This window comes from Macrobrachium nipponense, chromosome 49 (assembly GCF_015104395.2).
Source record: "Macrobrachium nipponense isolate FS-2020 chromosome 49, ASM1510439v2, whole genome shotgun sequence".
In the NCBI taxonomy this organism is placed as follows: domain Eukaryota; kingdom Metazoa; phylum Arthropoda; class Malacostraca; order Decapoda; family Palaemonidae; genus Macrobrachium; species Macrobrachium nipponense.
This window is the reverse complement of record NC_087224.1, coordinates 8,559,738-8,575,688: the sequence shown is the minus strand read 5'-3', so window position 1 is coordinate 8,575,688 and position 15,951 is coordinate 8,559,738. Positions and strand designations below refer to the sequence as shown.

Genomic DNA, 15,951 nt, shown 5'->3' with positions numbered 1-15,951 from the left:
TACCCCTCTACAGGGGGAGGTATGTGAGAGATGGGGAGAATAGTAGGTAGTCAGTGGAGAGACAGCGATGGAGGTCTCAAATGTCATTTAATGAGAGGTCACATGCCATAAAGCAGAGGAGCATGATTAAAAGTCTACATATTCCTACAAAGGGGAAATCTGACACAAATGTTAATACGTATACTGTAATGACAATAATAACCAAAAAAGATTTTACCTGATTCTCATTGATGGATACCAGCTGGCAGAGAACATCCAATATCTCTTTTTGCACAGATAAATTCTGGAAAACAGAAGAATATTTTCAGCTCATAAGTCTAGGGATTTTAAAATGTAAAGAAGTTGAATGAAAAGGAACTTACTACGAGTAATGTATACACAAGTGAATTTCCAAATGGCTAATAATGAGTAATACAGTATACATCTGTTTTCAAAACAGCAGAGCAAAAACAATCAAAACGTGGAGGGTAAGGTTTTGCAAAATAGGTACTACAAAACTCCAAATATATGTACGTACTACATAGTACGTACTGCACTCTAACCATATTCTTGAACTAACACACTTTTTAATTCAGTGTGGTAACTCTTACATTAACAGGATATTGATATTCCCTGGAGAAAAAAAGAAGAAAATAAGTGGAAAACAGTATCTATAAAACATCTGACCATCATGCCATATTAACTATCAGCAAGGCAATTACACGACCTATCAGGAATTTTAGTCTTTACCAATGGTTTGAAATTACTTATAAAATACATTAGATCTTACAGTCAAACAACATTTACTACCTTAAATGAAAATATACCTTAATATGTACATCAATGATCAACATGAACCAACCTAACCCAAGCAAGGGTTATGAGAACATAACCAGGAACTTCTCTTCCAGAAGTCCTCAGCAGTACTTGGTGTCAGTGACTTGAAATAGCTACAAAGATCGCCTACAGCTTTATCAAACATACCAATCATATCATCCATACAGTTACATATCTTGACAGCAAAATTACTGTTTAGTTTCGTATACAACATATACAAAACTTATTCTCATTTGATTGTCATTCCTGCTCCTTAATTTAATGGCTGAAGTTATTGGAAATATTTATTCTTAATCTTCAAGTTATAAATTATAACCCTTTAAAGCATATTTTTATAATTCTCTCAATATATAAGAACTTGAAGTAAAATTTGACAGAGAGAGAGAGAGAGAGAGAGAGAGAGAGAGAGAGAGAGAGAGAGAGAGAGAGAGAGAGAGAGAGAGAGATACTTACATTAGGATCTTCCTGACGTCGGCCAATCAAAATCTGTTAAAAGAAAAATATTCAGGTTAACTATAAAACATTTACTTTGCTAGGGTCTGATACTGTGAAAATAAATCAACATAAAAATAGTAGCAATAAACCACTTAATAATTATTGCCAAAAAACAATATACAAATAAACAAGAAATTTCAATGCCAACAAGTACCAAATTATACAAACACAGAAAGTGTAATTTCATAATATTATTTAGAAAACATTAACAAGAAGAGTATTCACAAACCACAAATCTCTGACAGAGGTAAAGAGCAATCCATCCCCAAAAAGGTCTATTCTCCCAAAGTTATGTTTCTGTCTCTCACAAAATAACTTCTCTTTCCAAGAAGTTGCATTCCTATCTCAACCAAAATTTAGTCACTTTTTGCCTGTCTTGAGAACTAGTACTACCTTTGGTCAAATATTTTTAAAAATCCATACACATCTTGGGCGAAGTCAGGGATCATCAACGCGAGATCCCCAACTTTGCCCAAGACTGGCTCGACAAATCAGAAATCGGGTCTAAGATTCGAGCCGCTATAAATACCGGCATGTAGACACCATCTTTTCACTTCTACTGCTGGCCAGCCAAGAAGACAACCTACAAGAAGGTCAAAATGTCGCGATAAGCCAGCTACATCAGCAATAATACCAGCTGAACACCAGAGATGACCCTGACCTGACATTGACCTTGCTTATGGAATAATACCAACACTGACGACAAACACTGCTTGATCTGGACCGGAGCTCTGCCATTCCTGTATACCATTATACTGATAAAATATGCACCAGTATTGACAGCAAAATCCTGTTCTAAATAAACTATCACATTCAGCATTTTGGTGGACGTTCTCAGCATTCGTGGACTCTCACATTTGCGGATTCCTCTATGGACCATATCTACCCATTATTCATGGGAAATTCACGTATTCGCGCTACTTTTCTATGAGAAATATCCACAAATTCCTGTTTTTTTTTGTTTTTTTTATCAATTTCATCATAAAATGCACTTTCTGTGATAAAACTATTAAAATAGCCAGGTAGTTTCAACTAACAAAATAGGCAGTCTTAAGCATTTTTATAAGATTTTTTCTATTTGGGGGGGGGGTGGTTTTTGGTTTTGGTACGGATCCACCGTGCATACCGGGGGGGGGGGGGACATTGTATTTAAATTTTTCCCAATATGAATAGTATTGGCTAATTATTAAGAAGTAGCACTGAGCCAGAGAAGTGAGCAATAAGAAAAATAGAAAAGATCATAAGTAAGATTAATTAATTCGCTGAATTCTGCCATTTTATTCAACAGAATAACAATAATAATTAATATAATTATTATTGATAATAAAATCCGAGTGGATCTTTCTCATTTGTCCTTGTTTGTCCGTCCAGGTGGGGGCAGGGTAGGTAAGGGATAAGGAGGATAGGGGAGACGTGACACATCCACCCTCCTCCTGGAAACCTGTTTGGCTGCCCTAGGCTGGGTAGGGTAGGTAGGGGTTCGGGAGGGTACGGGAGACTAGACAGGAAGCGCTGGCTTCCAGTGCAGCGTATAGCGCGTGTCATCAAGCACGTAATATTAATATTTAGCCACAGTAATAGCAGACAAAAGCTGTCGTAGTTGATCAATTCTGTTATCCTGTTAATATTACAGTAATCACTGACACAATACGAACCTTCAAAAGTTCAAGCAAAAATACAATGCATTACTACTCTAACAATTTCCCTCATACTCCTAAACAGTGAGCGCCATATTCTTTGGAAGCTTGAAGTTCAAGTCATCGGTTGCTTTGGTGGGCATATTGCACATGAATAGGGTTCATCTTCTGAATAATAATAATAATAATAATAATAATAATAATAATAATAATAATAATAATAATAATAATAATAATAATAATAATAATAATAATATGAATTTTCCGGCTGTAGACTATACATACATATTTACATACATATATACATTATATATATGTACTAAACTATATGTGTATGTATATATATATATATATGAACCCCGACCTGGGTCGCGTGGGATTCTTAAGTTTACTGTGGGGGTCATGAGAAATCAAACGCTCAGTAGTGAAGTTAACACCGGTCTTATATTCTAATGAACTTACACAAGGGCCCGAGTGAAATGAACTTAATATCTATAGTACCGGCGGGATTGAGACCGAGCGGAAACCGGCAGAGGGCACGAGGGGAATGTGCGTCTTTCCCTTCTCTTGACCGACGCTTGACTGCCTGACCCTCAAGGAGACGGCTTGGTTTCCTCTCTCCTCAATACCCCCAGAAACCCCCGATATATTGCTTCTAGGCCATGATTGGGTCTGGCACCTGTCCTTAGGTCTATTGACAATGGGTGCCAATATAGGTGACGCCAAAGAACCAACGAACTTTTGGGGGGGATGATGTTTGGGGGAGGTGACGCTTTCTTCATCTGAGAGAGAATGACCGTTAACGACCTCATGGCGTCTTGTAAGATGTTCCGATATTCTAGGGAAGTTGTTTATAAGCCCTCTAGAATGGCTTATCACTCCCTCCCCAAACTCCTTTGCGTCCTCGCAAAGCTATAGTCTCTGCCTTGTCCCATCTCGAGTCTCTTTTCTCAAGGTACTGATTTATCTAAAATTCAAATTAACTATCTTAAAAGGGGGCCATTTGACGTGTGTACAAACCAAAGGTTACAAGTAAATTGAACACGTCTTACAACATCATAAGATCTTTTAAAAAAAAATTAACTAATAACAATCACTCTTGCCTGGAACAGATCAAAACCAAAAAAAAAGAAATCATTCAATAAGTTCAGGTTCATAATCAAACAAAATGGTGAAAACAAAAAGACAGAAAATTTTAACACATTCAGCCACTGCCCTTGGCAATCACGACACATGGCATCCATTTTTAATGACATTGTATCACGTTAATCTATTAAATTTCTTCAAAATAACAAAAACATAATTTAAACATACACAGAACAAAAAATAATGCAATGGAATTTTAACGAAAATAAAAAAAAATCTTCCTGGAACATCAATGTGGCATTTACTAACTATCACATAAAAAAAAATAAAAAAATAACTAAAGAACCATAGAAATAAATTTGGAAATCCAGGCACAAACAAACAAAAATTTCATCATCTGTGAAAATAAAAAAAACTTTACAAGCATTAGTGTAATTTATGAAAGATAAAATAGGATGGAACCGGTGTTGCGACAAATTTAACACATAAAAAAACAATAAATCAAAATAATAAAAAACCGTACATAAGCAACACAAGCACAACAAAACAAAATTACACACAAGAATATGATCCACAGGTAATAACATTTATTATGAAAATAATTTGACAAGTTATATCAAACAACATAAATTCGTTACATTACAATCTGATCGAGATATCAAGAAATAAGATTTAAAAAAAAAATAACACTGGTATGATTCTGGATCCTAGGCAAAGACGTGGGTTGGCATTTACAAACTCTGTTCACTGACCCCTTTCATTTACTTTGAAATAGCATTTACTTATGACATAGGCTCGGGAGCTCGGTCTTGTGCTCTCGGCCGGGCGCCCACTTGCGCCCTGGTGTTTTTCCACTGGCTCGACTCCCAGGTACGGCCACCTTGGGTACGGGATACTGGTTGGTTGGTGTGGTACACCAAACGACCTTGACGTATACTGTGTGCGACAGGTGTTTCTCGCTTTGTGCTTCTGGTACAATTTAAGTGGAATAAGCCAGTATTTCGATTAATTTCTTTCACATGTGGTGATCCTAACAGGCATGGTTTTATCCACCATCCTATCCATGGGTGGGAGCGTGTATACGCACCCACGAAACACAATAATACTTGTATTACCTGGCGCCGCAGGGAGTGGTCTCACACATTTAATGCTCACGATAGAATTTAACAAGTACCACTTCGAGTGCCCTAATAAGGGACTTTTCTATGCCAGTATGCCTGGCGTAAGGATTTACATAATAAAAGGATGGCTCTAAAAAAATACTTAACAGGTTGCTTTTCCATCGTATTAAACACGATAGTTACTTACAAATCTAGTTATGTCTCAAAGCAAGCCATCCCCAAAAGAAATGTTCACGGGCTCTTCTAAAAGATCTTTCTATGCCTACATGTCCAGCTTAATGCTAACATGATCTATGTGTATATCTGTCTCTACCAAGGCCTCGAGGAAGAACGACTTGGGCTCGGATATTAGCGGCCCTTTTCCTATTTACTTAACATGACGTCTTTCACAATGAAAACACGTTTTTTGATAAATGCACAAAATTCGGGAACTCGTTACTCTCACCATCCACACAAGCCTTAATCTGACTAATCCAAGCTTTAGACACCTGACTTTCAACCAATTCTCGCACACTCCAACCACAAAAATCAACCACACTTTCATTCTCCGGGCATTTATTCTGGAATCCCCCGGACGGAGTTCCACCTGCATTTAACCATCTACCGCCTCGGGCACTCCCATTCACCTGAGAGTGCTTGCGAGATTCCCGTTTTCTGCGCGTCCTCGCGCTTACGTTTTGATTGACTGTCATTGTTCGGTACCGTCGCGACGTTGCCGGCACTATGCCTGCAGTGCCTGTGCCACCAACGTCACGAGGTTTCTTTTGTCGCTCCTCCCCGCGCCCTGTAGCACGAGTTGTTACTCTTATGATTTTCCTGGAGAGAGCATCCGCCATCCTATTACCTTACCTGGGACATATTCAATCTTTATGATGTCAAACTCTAAAATTCGCTCGATCTAACGAGTTTGGCGATTTGTAATCTCGCTCTTCTTCAGCTGGTACATTAATGGTTGATGATCTGTGAAAATCTATTTTATGTCCCAGCAAAAAAAATAAATAATTGTGTCTCTCCAGCAACCATAAAGACCGCCAAAGCCTCTCGATCGAAGGTACTATAATTATTCTCTGCCCCTTTTAATCCTCGTGATGCAAAACAAACTGGTCTTTCATTACCTTCATCGTCAATCTGGGAGATTACTCCTATCGCAATATCACTTGCGAATGTGGTCACTGAAAAAGGACGATCGAACCTCGGATAATCCAAGAGTTCGTCGCTCATTAGGGCATCTTTTCATTTCTGAAAAGCTTCCTCCTCCTTCTCACCCCATTGGAAATCAGGTTGCTTCCTTAATGCATCTAACGGTCTTGCTATCTGTCCAAAATTTCTAATGAACTTCCGACAGTAACCCGCGAGTCCGAGGAAGCTGGCTACATCTTTCGCATGTTTTGGTCGTGGGAATTCTTTCATTGCTACAACTTTATCGGCACAAGGCTTAAGGCCTTCCGAAGTTACTAGGTGCCCCAAAAATTCTACTTCGACCTGGAAAAACTTAAATTTTTCTAAATTTATTTTCATCCCATGACGCCAACTACAATGATATCATCTAAATGTACAAAAACTCACAATGCTAATTATAGAGGCTAAAACGCGTATCATTACTCGTGAAAATGAGCTGTAAGATATTCAACCTGAAGGGAAGGAAATTATATTCAGATAGCCGATTGCTATAAAGGCCGTTTTCTCTTTACTTTCATCATCAGGGCAAGCCTTGAGATCCATGTGGCGAAAAAACTTATATCTCCTTTACTTTAAGTAAAAGCACTTCGATCGAGGGCAATGGATAGGCATTATCCTTGGTAATGGCATTAGCTCCGGTATTATTACTTAACTAAAATTATTATTATTTTATTTCATTTTATTTATTTTTTATTTGTTTACTCATTTATTCATTTATTTTTCCATTTTTTTTTATTATTTTTTTTTTTTGTTTCTCTTTACCCAACCCGGGGCATTGACCAGTGATCTTAAATGGACTCGTATCATTAGTACTTGAAAAGAATAACAATCTGGTTTAACTACGAGAATCTCAAAGAGGTCAACACCCAGGTAACTACTACTAATAACAATAAATTTAACATTAAACACTATTGGTGGTGTTCTCAGACAACCACTTTGGCTATTGAGGAGAGGCTCTAGGGGGGGCGGGTTTGGTCTCCTACCCTCAAGGTGGAGGACTTGAAAACCGACAATAAAAATGAACAAAATAAAAGAAAATCCATCTACAGTTTCCACAAAACATTAAGCATGCAATATCAGTGAATTGGTTAATATTCATTGACTCTAATAAGAACAATTCGTAATTAAATTACTCAAACTGCAATCACAGATAAATCACAAAAGGGTTGTTACCACAAATCTGAATAAGAAAAAAAAGAAATCGACATATCACTAGTTGATTGTTTACGTTATACCTGATAAAACAAAATTTCTCAGCACAAATTACTTTGAATAACTTAAAAATTCGAATCAAAAGGACATATTCTAATAACACAGAACAGACAATAAACTAATCACAAAGCCTTTTGATAATATACTTAAAAAAAAAAAAACTTTAAACTACTGTGAATAAAACAAAACCAAAGAAACTTGTTTCATTGCGGGTTGCCCACATTTTCATACCCATACTGTTTTAAATTCTTCACAAAGACCCTCACTGACAATTATTCACGCTGGTCAGTAATTACTCTCCTCGTGTCCCTTGTGCCAAGGAAGGATCCCAGCTGACCCTCCTCCTCTCTCCCAGTCGCCGTCCCCTTCCTCTTGAGGGGAGGGGAGGAGTGTCTTGCTACACTCCCTTGCTGTCGTCTGCCGCCTTCCGACGGCTGTCAGCTTTTCTTACTTCTAACAGGCTGGGTCGATACCAGACGAAGCTTACAGCTCACACTCCCCCATTCATCCTGAAGGTGAATACCGTCTCCTCAACGGCTAGAGCCTAGAGGGGCTAGGGGAAGGAGGAAAGTGCCCATCTCCTTCCGACCCATTCCCGCTCTTGAGGGGGGGTGTGCTGTCCTGTAGGGGGAGTCCCCCCTACTCCGACAGTCTCACTCTGCTACTCTTAGGGGGGGAGGAGAACTGGTATCCCTCCCGCTGCCCAACAGGGTTGTTTCCCCTGTTCTCTTGGGCGCACACAGCTGACTCCAGGCACTCTTCTTTCCCTTTGGCGGAAAGACTTTTGGCGGGCGCTCATTGCTGTCCGCCATCTTTGCTCCGTTCTTTGTCATCGCCGATGGTCTGCGAAGGCACTGCTGATCACTGTGCTGACGATCACCTCCTTCCACTTGCTATAGTAACCAGCGTCTGGCTGTTTTTTTATTTGGGAGTGCAAATCTTCACTCCAATCATACGACACTCGTCCTTTCTGTCTTTCCCTCGCTTATACACTGCATACAGTTTTTCTAGTCTGTTGACCGTTTTATGCACAGCTCGTGTGTGCGTGTATTTGCCCGTTTCACGATTTCTCGCGCTCGGTATTGCAATATCGCACGCCGACTTTCTTCGCTATCTACCGCTCGTTACTTTGACATTTAGTTACGTGAAGGCAAGCTCGAATTTGCTTAACGTATCACTTCAACGTCGGCCCTTTTGTGTTGTTGTTTCATGTGACCGCTCCGTCGTGTATTTTCCGATCATAAAGACACTGAACAATTTGTCACCGAATCCGCGCCTCGAAAGACCCACAATCGCTATATTTAACGTTAATTAGCGCTTCGCAGCGGACCCCACACACCTGACACCAAAATTATGACCCCGACCTGGGTCGCGTGGGATTCTTAAGTTACTGTGGGTCATGCAGAAATCAAACGCTCAGTGATTAAGTTAACACCGGTCTTATATTCTAAGAACTTACACAGGGCCCGAGTGAAATGAACTTAATATCTATAGTACCGGCGGGATTGAGACCGAGCGGAAACCGGCAGAGGGCACGAGGGGAATGTGCGTCTTTCCCTTCTCTTGACCGACGCTTGACTGCCTGACCCTCAAGGAGACGGCTTGGTTTCCTCTCTCCTCAATACCCCCCAGAAACCCCCGATATATTGCTTCTAGGCCATGATTGGGTCTGGCACCTGTCCTTAGGTCTATTGACCAATGGGTGCCAATATAGGTGACGCCAAAGAACCAACGAACTTTTGGGGGGATGTTTGGGGGAGGTGACGCTTTCTTCATCTGAGAGAGAATGACCGTTAACGACCTCATGGCGTCTTGTAAGATGTTCCGATATTCTAGGGAAGTTGTTTATAAGCCCTCTAGAATGGCTTTATATAATATATATATATATATATATATATATATATATATATAGTGTGTGTGTGTGTGTGTGCGTGCCATTTTTCTTCGGCGTAGGTACAGTATTACACAAATAGTGCCTGGGTGATAACTATAACATCTAAAGGTCGATAACCCCTCACGGACGCTTAGAATGCTTAACCGACTTGGAGAATCTTGAATCCGCAATCCTGTGAAGATTTCTAATCATCATTTCAAAGCCTGACAAACTAAAATAAAAATACTCATGAACAAGAATGCGGTATTTTCAGTCCATCACAAAAACAACGCAAGCATTTACGGCCAAAATATGTAAAAATAAATTCTCTCTCTCAAACAAGAATTCGCAGACACCTGACGCAAACAAATGTATGAATAAATGTATTGTCTCTCTCTCAGGACCACGACCAATCCCGCCTCATTGAAAAGCCTTAAAGACGAAACATTACGGCTTCGAAAGGTCAGAATACTTTCGGCCCAAAACCTTTTTCGTCCATAAGTTGTATTTCCTTTTTTACACGAATAACTCTCTCTCTCTCTCTCTTTGTGTGTGTGTGTGTGTTTATACGGTTTTATTCGGTAAGGACTGCCAGCACTTTGTCAAATTTGCAACTTTTATATGTCAGCTTAGCAAGTTTATCTCGGCAGATCCGTAGGCTGAGTTTGTAGTTTGGGCAAGATTGTCTATTTTGCTATTTTTTTTTTTTTTTGTAATTTGTCGATTTGCATATTTCCTGGTCTTCTATTTTTTCCATTTCACAAAGATTCTTTTTATAACTTTTGCCATATGTTTCATACGTAACTTTGACAGTTTCTTGCCAAATGGATATTTTTGTCCATTTTGTAATTTTAGCTGCAAATTTAGCCATTTGTCAGTAATGGAAATGTCACTCCACAAGTCGACCAACAACCACCTACATAAATTACTATTTATGTCAGCAGAGATATACTGGATTGTAATGGCGATCGAGTATGGATCTACTCGGCGTGAGACTTGTTTAGAGAGAGAGAGAGAGAGAGAGAGAGAGAGAGAGAGAGAGAGAGAGAGAGAGAGAGAGAGAGAGAATGCTATGCTTATCGGTCTAATAGAGGCGCGGGAGAATTTCCATGTCCCAACACGGTTCCAGTTTATTTTTTTAAAGGCGAAGGAGCCATTTACTACCGAGGAGTTACAAGAAGAATATTAATCCATCCTGTGTTCCAGGAACCATCTCCTCCCCCCCCCCCCCCACCTCTCTCTCTTATATACGTACACAGTCACACATACACAGGTGGATATGACGTATAATCACAACTGACGGTTTACTTGGCAACGCACACACACTATCCCTCTCATATACATACAAGCTACATGTGACATAAGACAAGACGTTTACTTTCAACAACTGACGGTTACTTGGCAACATCTCTCTCTCTCTCTCACACAATGTTCAATGGACGCCGTTCTTATACATTGATCTGCCAAGCTAATGCGTTGAGAGAGAGAGAGAGAGAGAGAGAGAGAGAGAGAGAGAGAGAGAGAGAGAGAGAGAGAGAGAGAGGCAGGTATCACTTATGATTACAAAAATCGACATAGCCTTAATCTTTTCAATTGCCGATTGCTTTATTTAAATGACGTTACTACTTGGACGGTTATCAAGGTAGGCCTAGTGCACTGCAGTTCAATGGTTAATAGCTATCAAGCGTAGCTCTATCATCTCGAAAAAAAACTGACAGAGCTTGGCAAGACAACACGGATTTAAAATAAGACAAAAATCGCTTGGAAAACTAAACTAAAAGCCTGCAGATTTGAAGAAAATGTGAGAAACAAACAAAAAAGACAAGGAGCTTGCAGTAAAGACAAACAGAGAAAACACAAGCGAACTTATACAACTTGCAAAAAACAACTATAAAAAAATAAGGAATTCAATCATGGAAACTTGTAAAATTACATTTGAACAATTAAACAATCGTGTTAATAAATCGAAAAAATAAAATTGAGAAATATTAAACAGGATTAAAAGATAACAACTTGAGAGAGCTTTATTTTCCTTTATGCGCAGATAAGTAGGAGAGCGAAACTCCCGCCTTCTGCCAGACTGAGAAGAATAAACAAATCCACACAAATTACTCACTTGTTGCTAAAGTACTATCCCTTCAGCAACTATGGGATATCCCCTTACCCTCCCCCGATCAAGAGAAGGGGAAATTCCCCACCTCTAGTTGAAGTGGGAGGGGGGATTTGGCTTATGGGTTTCAGATGCATTGAAATATACAGCATGAAACTGTCTTCTGATTATATGTACAAATCAACGTATACACGCTACACTCATACACTCAACATTATTCTGAGAGAGAGAGAGAGAGAGAGAGAGAGAGAGAGAGAGAGAGAGAGAGTATAAGCTAAACTGCTAGAATGGTTTCGTAACAGAATCAGATACGTGTATACTGGTTAGCGATCAAGAGTTAAATACAATTTAAAGTACTGCTGTAAATATGCCGGGCAGTGAATTACATAGAGATATTTAAGTTTCAGTCCTGTGATGACACGACCAGGCAGCCTAGGACCCCCCCCCCCCCCCCCCCACCTCCTCCAAAAATAAAACTTTAAATGGTAAGTGTATATCACGCACTTACAAATGTTATCGAGTCTAATTAAATGACACAAGGCACAAAATAGTCTAATATTCGCTGTATAGGTAAAGTTATAGTACAAAACTCGTATAATTACCAAAAGCTGAAGGTATTAATGGTTGCGCCATCATCACTGACATTCTGAGTGAGAATACGCAACACACAATGGTTTACTAACAGTGCAAAAATAAACCTCAAGGTGTAGCCAATAGACCCTTGGGGAATCTGAATGGTGGAATGCGTACTCCAAGTGCCACTTGGGAAGTTGGGACATTGTTCTGCCACCCTGTTCTGTGCCCAAGAGGCGTAGGTTCGAATCCTAGCTATGGTGGATGCACCATAGATATAGAGGGGATGCACTATTTCATAAATAATATTTCCCTGTTGAGTGAGTTCCATGTAACGGGTTATTGCATTTAATAGAAATATAATCAGTGGGAATTCTATAGTGCAAGCTGACAGTAATTTGATATTTTTTTCATATATTATTAATAATAATTAATAATAATAATGATACGAAATTATCATGTAAATATGATGATAGTTTCCCGCCAAGCTCATAGGTGGTAGGAGAGGGGGGGCGTTGATAGGGGATGGATGGTGGCATCTCGGGAAGTGGTTGGGGGGGGGGGGGGGTAGCGGGATACCACGAGAGGCAGGCGGGAAACAGATGTTGAATGGCGACATTTCATTCGCTGCGAAAGCCATTCCTCACCGCCATTGCCACGACGCATTTTCACTTTTATTTTATCTCTTATTCCAAAACATTTCCATCGACGCCTTGGTCTTTTCGTCGTCTAATCGCGTCGGCGCAAACGGCCCATTCTGGAAGCTTGAGAGTTCATTCTTTCGAGTCGGATAAATCATTCTTTTATAATAGAGGAAATAAATGGCAAACAGGCCACCGTCCCAAATGGATCTCCTTCTACAACAATCAGCGTGAATAGCAAAACGCTCAACGTGCCACGGCTTATTTTAACTTTTAAACCACAGCCACAATGCAATAAGCAATAACCTCAGTGGGATTGTCTTGACGGCAAGAGAGCAATGCTAGGATGCGTAAATCGATCATTTATGCGAAGTTTACCTGGGCGGAAACGCGTAAATACTCCAATTAAAAGAAGGGCCTCCTCCCTCCGCCCTTAGAGGAATCCGTAGTCTGGTTGCGTATGGTAATTAGAAATGAGAATGATAATCTAATAACGATGGTGGTTTCGAAATAAATGGCTAACAATACTAATTCCACAAAAAATATTCGTTTTAACTCAAGTCAAGAGACTATTAAACGACGAAAAAAGATATTTATATGGAAACCATTATAACCTGTTGAGCATCATCCGTCATCCTTAACTTGCCTTAACAAAAGTCGATACTACGTAACTCCGCGCATACTCCATTGTTGGTGAATTACCTGCTTCCCTTTTTTCCTATTATGGATGCAGTTAGACGGATAAAAAATAAAAGGTGGATAGGAAACCGTGTAAATGAGCTTCCTTTATAATTATATATATATATATATATATATATATATATATATATATATATATATATAATATATATAAGCGAATCCCACAGGAAAATGATAGTCAGAAATGCAAGCGCTTTCGTCTTTATTAAGACATTGTCTTAGTAAAGACGAAAGCGCTTGGATTTCTGACTATCATTTTCCTGTTGGATGCGCTTATTTATGAAGTCACGTGCATCTACTGTGATTTTTTAAGCAATATATATATATATATATATATATATATATATATATATGTGTGTGTGTGTGTGTGTGTGTGTGTGGTGTGTGTGTGTGTGTGTGTGTGTGTCTGTTCGTAAGTATTTGCACGATATAACATCCAACCAACTTTCAAAGCAACATAAACATGGCTGAACACAGTGATAAACATTTAAGATAAACAAGTCTTAGCCAAATCAATACGCCAGCTTGAGAGAGAGAGAGAGAGAGAGAGAGAGGCGCACGCACAAATCCATCTCTTCTCCAGAGGGCACATGATTTCTTGGGGCATCTTCGGTCTTAGAATCAAATTGCTTTTAAATCCTTTTTTTAATTAAATGTGTCGTGGTAATTCATTCAAATGCGATTCGGGGTCACGAATCTCGTATTCGCGCATTCACGAAAAATATTATATGGAGCACGCCAAGTTCGAAAACCTGTCAAATTGGAGCTACCTAGTATCACGGACCGTGCCTAGTATAAAGGAGAGAGAGAGAGAGAGAGAGAGAGAGTTATTCAAATAATTCGATATTAGGCTATAACTGATAGTAACCAAGAAAATTACGAATTATCAAGAGCTATAATAAAATAATTATGAATTATTAAGAGCTATGACAGAGAGAGAGAAAGAGAGCGGCTCGAAAAGAGGAGAGAGAGAGAGAGAGAGAGAGAGAGAGAGAGAGAGAGAGATACACACAAACACACTCACACGGGCAAGGCCGTGTACCATCGCTCCCTCCCTCTCGCTCTCTCTCTCTCTCTCTCTCTCTCTCTCTCTAGCAAAACAATCATTCCCACGATAACTCAATCAATACGTTAATGCACAAGGAAGCGGTTCAAACCCGGCCGTCATAATGCTGGGCCTTCCTTCGGCCCCACAACTTCTCAAACAACTTCAAACAAAGTCTGGGCGACGAAAAAGAGTCACAGTTCAAACAATCAATATCCCACCTCGAGAGAGTAAGAAGCGAAGTTTCCGAAAGTATACTTTAATTTATGAATCGGAAAAAACGTTTGTCGTTACCTGGTACTTTTTGACGGCCAGCCACATCTGGTACTGGAGTGCCGGGAGGTCCATTGCATTATAGGTGTCCCAGTCAGGTTATTCGCCAAATTAGGTCCAAAACGACTTCAAACAATCACAAATAACAGGAGATAAACATGCACAGAGGTTCCGATACGGTGGCGGTTGTTGGAACGACCGCACACCGTCTCGCCGCTCGCCGAGTAGAGTTAACTCTGCTAAAATCGCCGTAGCACTTTTCCCTCGCCTGTAATTTTTTATCGCTTCATTTCTCCGCCCGAGCAAAATATATCTCGATCGGGGGATTTTTTTGGCGTTTCGGGATGGTGGAGACAGGGGGTTAAACGGGAGTTAATTCGAGCGGACGAAAAGGAAAGAAAAGGAGACGGGAAGATTGGGTTGATCAGATATTTCAAAGAAATTAACCTTGACTGTAATGGAATCACGAGCTGGAGCGATTTCCCTCCGTCGCAAGACACCCGGACTTTCTCACGTTGCTCAAATCGACGTAATGCGACGGATTGTGACGTCTAGTAACTGAAATACAACGTATAAACGCCAAACTATAATACTGGTTTCGACGGTGACTCAGTCACTCGGATAGCCAGGTCAGCCAGTCAGTCAGTCCAGGAAGCAACTTATTATGCATTTAATATTATGATAATGGGTTGCCTTATTTCGTCTTTGAAGTTGGGTATGGCTTGTAAACCTGCGGAGTAGATGGTTATTGTTGATAGGGGATGATTCAAAGAGCCGTTATTGATACTGAGCCGGATATGAGTGAAGAACAAAGATGATTTATACGCTCAGATTTCCTCAAATATTACCGTTCAGTTATGGCAGATATTTCCCCAGTAATGCCTGCCTATCTATCAATCTATCTATCTATCGGTCTAATATATTATATATATAATATATATATATATAATATTATATATATATATTATATATGCGTGTGTGTGTGTGTGTAGAAGTTCTCAGTAGTTGGAATATGATGAATGTGTCAAACAGGATTCGCTCTCTCTCTCTCTCTCTCTCTCTCTCTCTCTCTCTCTCTCAAATATATGTGTCACTATTCCCGCCGCGCAGTTCCACATATTGGCATCTGTTTCTCTTCTGTGCAATTCGAGTTCACATTCTCCATGATTTGTGAATTTGATCAAACGAAAG

At 39.7% G+C, this 15,951-nt stretch overlaps 1 protein-coding gene across 1 annotated transcript in view; it reads right to left on the bottom strand.

Moving 5' to 3' along the window:
- LOC135205305 (uncharacterized) overlaps positions 1 to 15,330 on the bottom strand; it is a 38,627-nt gene extending 23,297 nt beyond the window's left edge. Inside the window, exons 1-3 of the mRNA XM_064235726.1 lie at positions 14,782 to 15,330; positions 1,270 to 1,302; positions 218 to 283 (exon numbers count right to left, since the gene is read on the bottom strand). Of these exons, the coding sequence (XP_064091796.1) occupies positions 218 to 283; positions 1,270 to 1,302; positions 14,782 to 14,835 (153 nt within the window). The 5' untranslated portion in view covers positions 14,836 to 15,330. The remainder of the gene's footprint in view (positions 1 to 217; positions 284 to 1,269; positions 1,303 to 14,781) is intronic.
- Positions 15,331 to 15,951: the final 621 nt, after the last annotated feature.